The sequence below is a fragment of the Momordica charantia genome (assembly GCF_013281855.1).
Source record: "Momordica charantia cultivar OHB3-1 chromosome 9 unlocalized genomic scaffold, Mcharantia_2.0 BLBB01000009.1, whole genome shotgun sequence".
In the NCBI taxonomy this organism is placed as follows: domain Eukaryota; kingdom Viridiplantae; phylum Streptophyta; class Magnoliopsida; order Cucurbitales; family Cucurbitaceae; genus Momordica; species Momordica charantia.
The window spans coordinates 21,106,215-21,115,246 of record NW_028275167.1 but is presented as its reverse complement, the minus strand read 5'-3'; the positions used below and the strand labels follow the sequence as shown (position 1 = coordinate 21,115,246).

The 9,032-nt window shown below is 37.5% G+C and overlaps 2 protein-coding genes across 2 annotated transcripts; one reads left to right on the top strand and one right to left on the bottom strand.

Annotated features, from left to right (window-relative positions):
• Nucleotides 1-233: 233 nt before the first annotated feature.
• On the bottom strand, nucleotides 234-1,634 carry LOC148209187 (F-box protein SKIP23-like). The gene has a single exon (XM_088117971.1). It carries the CDS (start codon nucleotides 1,532-1,534, stop codon nucleotides 257-259), a length of 1,278 nt encoding a protein of 425 aa, XP_087974097.1. The 5' UTR covers nucleotides 1,535-1,634; the 3' UTR covers nucleotides 234-256.
• Nucleotides 1,635-4,590: 2,956 nt separating this feature from the next.
• LOC148209186 (uncharacterized) lies at nucleotides 4,591-5,526 on the top strand. Its single transcript, XM_088117439.1, has 2 exons — nucleotides 4,591-4,638; nucleotides 4,774-5,526. The coding sequence occupies exons 1-2, from the start codon at nucleotides 4,591-4,593 to the stop codon at nucleotides 5,524-5,526; spliced, it is 801 nt and encodes a 266-aa protein (XP_087973565.1).
• Nucleotides 5,527-9,032: the final 3,506 nt, after the last annotated feature.

The following is a 9,032-nucleotide window of genomic DNA, read 5'->3' as shown; positions in this document are numbered from 1 at the left end:
TTACAATCACCAAATTACAAAAAATAAATATTACATAGAAAAATATCTTAATAACGGTTTTACATCGTTTTTTACCTTTGGAAATTTGATTATATATATATATATATACAAGAAATAACTAAATCATACCTTTAAATGAACTAGGAAGCATTCATCATTTGTCACACATGTAAATATATACTTCGAAATCATACGATTAAAAGAATTAACAAATATTTAAAAAAGTCATTATTTGAACTTTAAAATTTTTACAAGACTAATAAGGGTTGAGCACAACCCAAATGGGGTTAGGCCATCCACTTATTTGATGGAGTGGATAGTCATAATCGTGCAATAAATTATTGCAACTTCCATTTGATACGTCAAAGACACCAAAGTCATGACCACCAAAATAATTATATTCCATAGTGTGGTCTCTTTGATCACTTGTGTAGTAAATTTGATTACCTCTCAACTTGGGACAATGTTTGGATGAGATACAGAGCGAAGTATTCAATCCTAAGAAAATGGTATAATCATTCAAGCTATTAATTACAGACCATATAATCCCTTTCTTCGACCATTCCAACTTGAATAAGTTGAATCCAACCGTCTTCCGAATGTATCTAGTTCGAGCTTCAATTTGAATGGGTTTGAATTGGAAAAGCCTTTCGACCATCAACAGCTCATCATCCCTGCTAACTAGATACAACTTGGACTTGTTAAAGGACGACGTGACAAACAATCGTCTCATGTGCATGTCCTTCATGATTACTACCTCTACATCCTCCACCTGTGGCATTCCAATGTCTACAGGAAAGACCACGAGATTTCTAAAATTATTTACTGCGTAAAATTTTTCTTTGAAGAGTATACAATCGTGGAAGGAGTGTAAAGACGTAGGAACGGGTGTCCATTTGTGGTGACCAAGTTTGGTAAAAGCCAGCCTTGAAAATGTCTTATATATAGCTACGGCTACAAAATCATTATTCGAAGACGACAAGACAATTTTACGTATAAATATCGAGTGTACTAGATGCTTGCTTAACGAATACTGGTCGGCAGTGGTTGGATCGATAAACCGAAACTCACCTCCACATCTATTGGGATCGTAGCTTTGGAAGTCTGGAAAAGAAGAGATTGGAGGGAGTTGGATTTGAGACTTGGTGAGAGGATTGAAGAGTTTTAGTGTCAAGTTCGCATCTAGAGTCACCAACCAACCATTGGAAGCTCCACGGCAATAGCAATGTGTACTTGTAAGTTCACCCAAGTCCGGATAGAGTACTTCTTGGTTCAAAGGATTGAAGAAACCTCTGACTAACGTGTTTTCAACATCGTAAGGAAGCATTAGGCGTGGAACGTTGTAATGTTGGTGCATCGGCCACTCGGGCAAGCTGTTTCTATATGAAACACAAACGGCTCGAAATCTAACGTAATCGGTGTATGTGTCTAAGTGATCTCCGATGATTAGTATGAGATCGTAAGGCAGATCACTCCAATCAAACGTGTGATTGTGATTGAGAGTTTCTTCGTTTTTAGAACAAAGGAGAGCCATGGAGAGTGGAGAATTGGTACGAAAGAAACTAATATTTGATCCACAAAGGAGAAGAAGCCTCGCATTTTAAAGGCGTGGAAAATCCTATTACTTTAGGGATTGGGACTCCTTACACGAAACAAAAATGTATTTCAAAATAGGAAAGATATATATAAATATATATATTTTTGGAAAAGATCATAATATGTTTGAAAATTACTGTTTTCAAATTTTCAGTAAACTAAAACAAAAAGCGTAGAATAGGTAAATTTATATATTTGCAAAATAGAAGTACAAAATTTATATATTTGCAAAATAGGAAAAATTTTGGATTACTCGTGAAATCAATTTTTTTTTAAACAAAAAGATAAATATTGGAATTCAAATTTTGAGAAATAGCTGGATTTTCGATTTTGAAGTTAGAAGATCTCCAAGGTCATTTTCTCAAAATTAAATATCGAAATACAAATTCAATTAGAATTTTAAAATAAATATACAAATTTTGAGTTTTCATTCAAATAAAAAAAAAAATTTAAGTACATCAAACCATTGAAATCAAATCCAACCTTAAGCGCCTGATTTTTTATTTTTTAAAAACAAGATTGTTTGAATTTCCATTTTGAAATGCTATGTAAGTTAAAAAAAATGGACTTCTGTTCATTTTCTCTTGTCATGCCCAACCTTTTTTTTTCTTTCTCATGTTTATCTCTAAAAAATTCATTTCTCACTCTAAAATTTTCATATTTTAAATATTTATTATTATTTGTCTTTTCCCAAAATTTTCATCTCTATCGAATTTTTTTTAACAGATCAGTTTCATTCTCTCTCTAAAAATTTAATATTTTTCAGAACTTTTTTCTCTCTAAAACTTCATCTTTTACGGCTTTTCTTTCTCTTCCTAATCTATTTTTTCCTCTGAAATTTATATCTGTATTTATTTATTTTTTCTAAAAATTATATTTTGAATCTTGTTTTTATCTCCAAATTTTGTCCACGGTAATTTTTCTCTTTCTTTCTATTTTTTTAACATATCTTTTTTTGTCGACTTTACTTTTTATTTATCTAAATTTTTTCTATTTTTGCCTTTAACTTGTCTTTCACTAATTTTTTTCTAAATCTTTTTATTTATCTCTCTAAAATATATCTTCCAAAAGTTTATTTATATATCGCTAAACTTGTATTTTCATGTCTCTACGGAAGAAGAGGAGATCAGACCGAGAGGAAGAAGGAAAACCACGAAACCACCAACAATCGGGGCCGGCCCAAAGCATAAGGGTCGGCCCACTTGAGGGCCAACCTAGCCTTGACGCCGAGACCTTCTTGACCATGAGAAGGTCTCTCGACCTTTCTCCCGGTTCCTGTGCCGATCGACTTATATTTTTTGCCTGGACTCGAGTCTGGATGTTTGACCCCACAATACGTCACGACCCAAGAAGCCCGACTATCTTTAATAACATAGGGTTCGAATAATGAAACCCTAGGGATGAGAAAGAACCATAAATAGGGGGAGGAGTCACACTTGAAATGTACACTGAACAAACCCTACTTTTATACACGACAATTCGATACTAACTTAGGCATCGGAGCCCGTGTGGTGTAACCCTACCGATCTTAGAAGCAGTTTGGTTTTGCAGGTCGAATCGGTCCCTCTCATATATCAAGAACTTCGTGCAAATTTGTCGGAATCCCAAGAAGCTAAATTCTTGTATCAACAATTGGCGCTGTCTGTGGGAAAGCGATTATAGAATTCAAAGGAAACCTAGCCTAGATCTGAGGAGGTTGGAATGGAACAAGGTGATGTGAGCCTTGGTGGGGGTCAGTAGTGGCTCGGAGAGACGGGTTGACCAGAGAAGAGCCTGAACAAGGCAATCGACCATATGGAAAATATATGCCTGAGCCTTGATCATCAACTAAATTCGTCTGCCCCCGGAAGGGGAGAACCGGCTGAGGAGGTGGAATATATCCCTCTAACGTCCGAGGATCGGGTCAACATAGGATCTAAGTTAGAGGTTGAAGAAAAGTCGAGCCTCATTAATTTCCTTAGAAGCAACGCCGACTTTTTGCATGGTCACATAAGAACATGCAGGGAATCAATCAAGGAGTCATGGTACACCGACTCAACGTCGACGGGAACTGTAAACCCGTGAAACAGAAACGTCGTGCCTTCAACCAAGACAAGAACAGATAGTGGCTGAACAAGTAGATGAGCTACTGAAGGCAGGTTTCATTCAAGTGGTGCATTATCCCGAGTGGATATCCAACGTTGTACTAGTAAAAAAGCTTAATGGTAAATGGCGAATGTGCATTGACTTTACATAACTAAATAAGGCTTGCCCGAAGGATTTTTTTCCTTTGCCGCGGATAAACCAACTTGTCGATGCTACTGCTGGACATGAAAGACTGAGTTTTATGGATGCCTACTCTGGATATAATCAAATTAAGATGCATCTACCCAATCAAGAGAATACCTCTTTCGTCACAAGCCGAGGCCTATATTGCTACACTGTGATGCCATTCGGATTAAAGAACGCCGGTGCTACTTATCAGCGGATGGTGAATCGGATGTTTGCGACATTGATCGGCAAATACATTGAGGTCTACGTGGATGACATGTTGGTAAAAAGTTGGAAAGGCAATCAACATGAATCAGACTTCGCAGAGGCATTTGAGGTCTTGCGGAAATACAAGATGAAGTTGAACCCTAGTGCACATTTTGAGTGACCTCAAGAAAATTTCTTGGTTTCCTAGTGCACCAACGAGGAATCGAAGCTAACCCTGATAAAATCCGAGTTGTGTTGGAGATGGATTCGCCCAGGAATTTAAAACAATTGCAGGGACCCAATGAAAGAATAGCAACACTCATTAGATTTGTAAGTCGCTCAACCGACAAGTACTTACCATTCTTTAAAATTTTGGGGAATATTAAGAGACAGTTAGGGGCGATACCACTCCTCTCTAAGCCAGTCACTAGTGACGAGCTCTACCTATACCTTGCCGTATCCGATATTATTGTGAGCTCGGCATTAGTGAAAGAAGAGGATGGACGATAATCTCCAATTTACTACACGAGCAAAGCGATGGTAGATGCAGAAACTAGATACCCTCAGATGGAAAAATTGGCACTAGTATTAATCACCTCGACTCGGAGATTACGCACTTATTTCCAAGCCCACAAGATAATTTTCCTCACCATCTTCCCTCTACGACAAATCTTGCAAAGACCTGAGACTTCAAGACGACTGGTAAAGTGGGCCGTATAGCTCAGTGAATACGACATCCATTACAAACTGAGAACCGCGATAAAAGGGCAAGTTGTAGTGGACTTCATAGAAGAATTAACCCCAAGAGAACAGCAAATCACCTCGGCTTGGAGCTTACGCCCTTATTTCCAAGCCCACAAGATAATTGTCCTCACCAACTTCCCTCTACGACAAATCTTGCAAAGACCTGAGACTTCAGGACGACTGGTAAAGTGGGCCGTAGAGCTCAGTGAATACGATATCCATTACAAACCGAGAACCGCGATAAAAGGGCAAGCTATAGTGGACTTCATAGCAGAATTAACCCTAGGAGAACAGCAAATCTGCAACATCAGTCCACGAATAATCTCACAAGTTGAGGAAGAGCAACCTTGGACCCTTTATGTGGATGGATCCTCAAATCTTAGAGGATGCGGAGTAGGGTTCCTATTGGTCTCTCCATATAGGGAAAGATTCGAATACGCACTACGATTCAGTTTTCATGCATCCAATAACGAGGCTGAATACAAAGCTTTTCTAGCAGGATTAAAGGTGGCCAGGTATATTGGGGTCACAAATATACTGATCCTCAGTGATTCGCAATTTATTGTAAATCAGGTGAGAAAGGAGTTTCAAGCTAGGGAACTGCGAATGGTAAAGTATCTTTCTCGGATAAGAAATCAGCTCGGCCTATTCTCAAAATATGAGATCGGACAAATTCCACGTGTCCAAAATGTCAATGCTGATGCATTAGCTCAACTGGCTGTAGCCTAGGAGACCAATTTGGGAAGAACCGTGCCGGTAGAAATTTTACTCGAACCGAGCATAGAGGTTCAGGAGACAATGGATATTGATGAGTAAGAGCAACCCGAGGAAAACTGGATGATTCCTTTGATCAAATATTTAAAAGATAAGATCTTACCTACTGAAAGGATAGAGGCCCAACAACTCCAACGACGAGCAACCAGATATGTGCTTAGAGATGAAACCCTATACAAAAGAGGCTACTCTTTACCACTCTTAAAATGTTTAGCACCAGAAGAAGCTAACTACGTCATGAGAGAGATACATGAAGGCATTTGTGGTAATCACTCTGGGGCACGGTTTCTAAGCCATAAAATCGTCCGGTAAGGATATTACTAGCCAACCATGCTAAAAGATGCAACGCAATTTACTAGAAAATGCGACAAATGTCAACGATTCGCAACGATACCGAGGCAACCACCTAAACCATCAACTAGTATAATGAGTCATTGGCCCTTCGCCCAATGGGGAATACACCTTATAGGCCCCCTCCCACAAGGAAAGGGTCAAACCAAATTTTCAGTGGTGATGATTGACTATTTCACCAAATGGGCAGAAGCTAAGGTCGTAGCTACAATCACTAAGAAAAAGATCACCGAATTTGTTTGGAGAAATATAATTTGCCTCTTTGGAGTACTATACATTATTATCAGTGATAATGAAAAATGGTTTAACAATACAACTTTTCCACACTTTTGTGAGGAGTTAGGCATTAGACACATTTGCTCTTCACCGGTACATCCACAGGCTAATGGGCAGGTTGAAGCAGTCAACAAAATCATCAAAATGACTATAAAAACCAAATTAGAGAAACTTAAGGGATTGTGGGCTGAGGAACTTCCCAGTGCATTATGGGCCTACAAAACAACACCATGTACATCAACTGGAGAGACGCCATTCTTATTATCATTTGGTTCTGAAGTAGTAGTACCAGTGGAAATTGGTCTTCCTTCTCCAAGGGTAAAACACTTCAATATGCCCGAAAATGATGAATCTATATAGCTCAACCTCAATTTATTAGAGGAACACCGAGAAACAGCGAGACTACGGACAACCGAATATAATAATCGGATCGTTCGATATTACAATTCGAGGGTAAGAAACGCAACTTTAAGGAAGGTGATATGGTCTTGAAAGATTATGCCTAACACCAAAGATTCGACTAGCAGGGTATTAGAGCCAAAATAGGAAGGCCCATACAAAGTTACTAAGGTAGTTCGAATCGACACTTATGCCTTAGAAGATCAACATAGAAGAGTTTTACCTCACCCGTGGTACGCTCAACATCTAAAGAAATATTACCACTAGTTCGGTAGAATATTTAATTTACTTTATACATTCGCTCATCTCGACTGATTAACTTGTCTATCTATTTATCCCTTTATTGCATTTAATGTTTTACTTAAGCAGATTATTAATAGAGGTCTTCGGCATTCGAGATATATCGATCTCAAGCACTTATGTTTGTTATAAACTAAAAAACTTCTCAAGTAGGGGGCAATGATATGTAATAATTTATAGCTGATCACTGGTCAAAAAATTGGAAAATGGGATGGACCTAGAAGCAGGCTCTCAGTAAAGGCTCAGCATGGTCAAAACGTAAAACAGGTAAATGAGAACTCAGGGTGTAAAACCATTTGGCAAGAGCCAAACAGGTTGGAAACCCAAAGGTATCATCGCCGGCCTAGCTAAAGTTAGATCCCAAAGCCAAAGTTCAATGGTTAAAAATCAGACGAGTATATAACCCGACTCAAGAGACTTGATCATAATCGGGCACTTAGAAAGCATGAAAGCTGGAAAGATTTTCGGTCCATTAAACAACACAATGTCGACAAGTTTAACGTACGAAACCAGTAGCAAAAACCAAATGTTTTAAAATCCAAAATTGGATGCAAAAACCTTTGGTAAAAGCTCAATAGGTTGGAAACCTTAGATAACACAACCAGCATAATTGGAAATTAAGAAAATGACTACAAAATAAAGATATGAGACAACAGAGCAGCCCATATAGCAACTAGGCGACAAGTACTCTCAAAACAGAAGTCCTAACATTGTCACGACATTCGTCTTCTATTTTGAGAATGGGGGTTATTGTTATAGGGAGTAAAACGGTCCAAAGAGGAATAAGAGATCGGATGAGAGGAAGAAGAAAAACCCTGAAACCACTAACGACTAGGGTCGGCCCAAAGCATAAGGGCCGACCTAGCCTCAGCGTCGTGACCTTTTCGGCCATAGGTCGAGAAGGTCTCTCGACCTCTCTCCCGACTCCTGTGCTAACCCATTTATATTTTTTATCTAGACTCGAGTCTGGATGTTTGAGTCCACAATACGTCACGACCCAAGAAGCTCGACTATCTTGAATAACCTAGGGTTCAAATAATGAAACCCTACGGATTTGAAAGAACCAAAAATAGGGGGAGGAGTCACACTTGAAAGGTACGCTGAACAAACCCTACTCTTATATACGACAATTCGATACTAACTTAGGCATCGGAGTCCGTGTGGTATAACCCCACCGGTCTTAGAAGCGGTTTGGTTTTGCAGGTCGGATCAGCCCCTCTCATATATCAAGAACTTGGTGCGAATTTGGCGGAATCCCAAGAGACCAAATTCTTGCATCAACACATCTCTACGGATGACAAAAATTTCCGCTGGGTCAGGCCCAAAAATAGGAAATACATGTCCTGACCCCGTCCTTGATTCGATTTTTAAATAATTAATATATATTTATTACACTTTTTTTTATTTTTTAATTCTAAAAATAATTAAAAACAATTATAAAACCGATAATTTTTCTCGAGAACATCTCTCGGACCGTAGAATCAGGTGGAGACGGGGATTAAAAATTTTCTAAGCACGAGAATGGACGGGGGCATCCTCACTCGCACCCACACCATTGTCGTCTCTACTCTACATGAATTTTTTTTTCTCTACTATGTATTTTCAATTTTCTAACTTTTTAAAAACAAAAAACAAAAAACAAAAAATGGTTATCAAACATATATGGTTTTTGTTTTTTAAAAGCATAAAACCAAAAACCAAAAACCAAAAACAGAATTGGTTAAATATTCCAATTTTTTTTTAATACAAAAGATTACGAATTCAAATCAATGGGTTTGCTTTCTAATCTTTAATTTTTCATAAAAATTAAATATTTCGAATCAAACGTCACACTTAACTTATGTAACCCCGTTCACTAGGGGTGCATTTGATTGGTCATGTGAAAACAAAAATAAACCAAAAATTCAATGAAAACAAAGTTGTATTCTATGTTTTGGGATATGTATTTAGTAACAAATTGAAAATTGAATTTTAATTTTAAATTTTTTTTATTAAAGTAGTTTTATAATATATTTGTAAATCATGAGTGGTTACCAACTAAATATTTAATTCGATCTAAAATATTACTAATTAACATTGACATAAATGTTATAAATTTTGTAAAATTATTATTTTACAATATTATATAATTTATA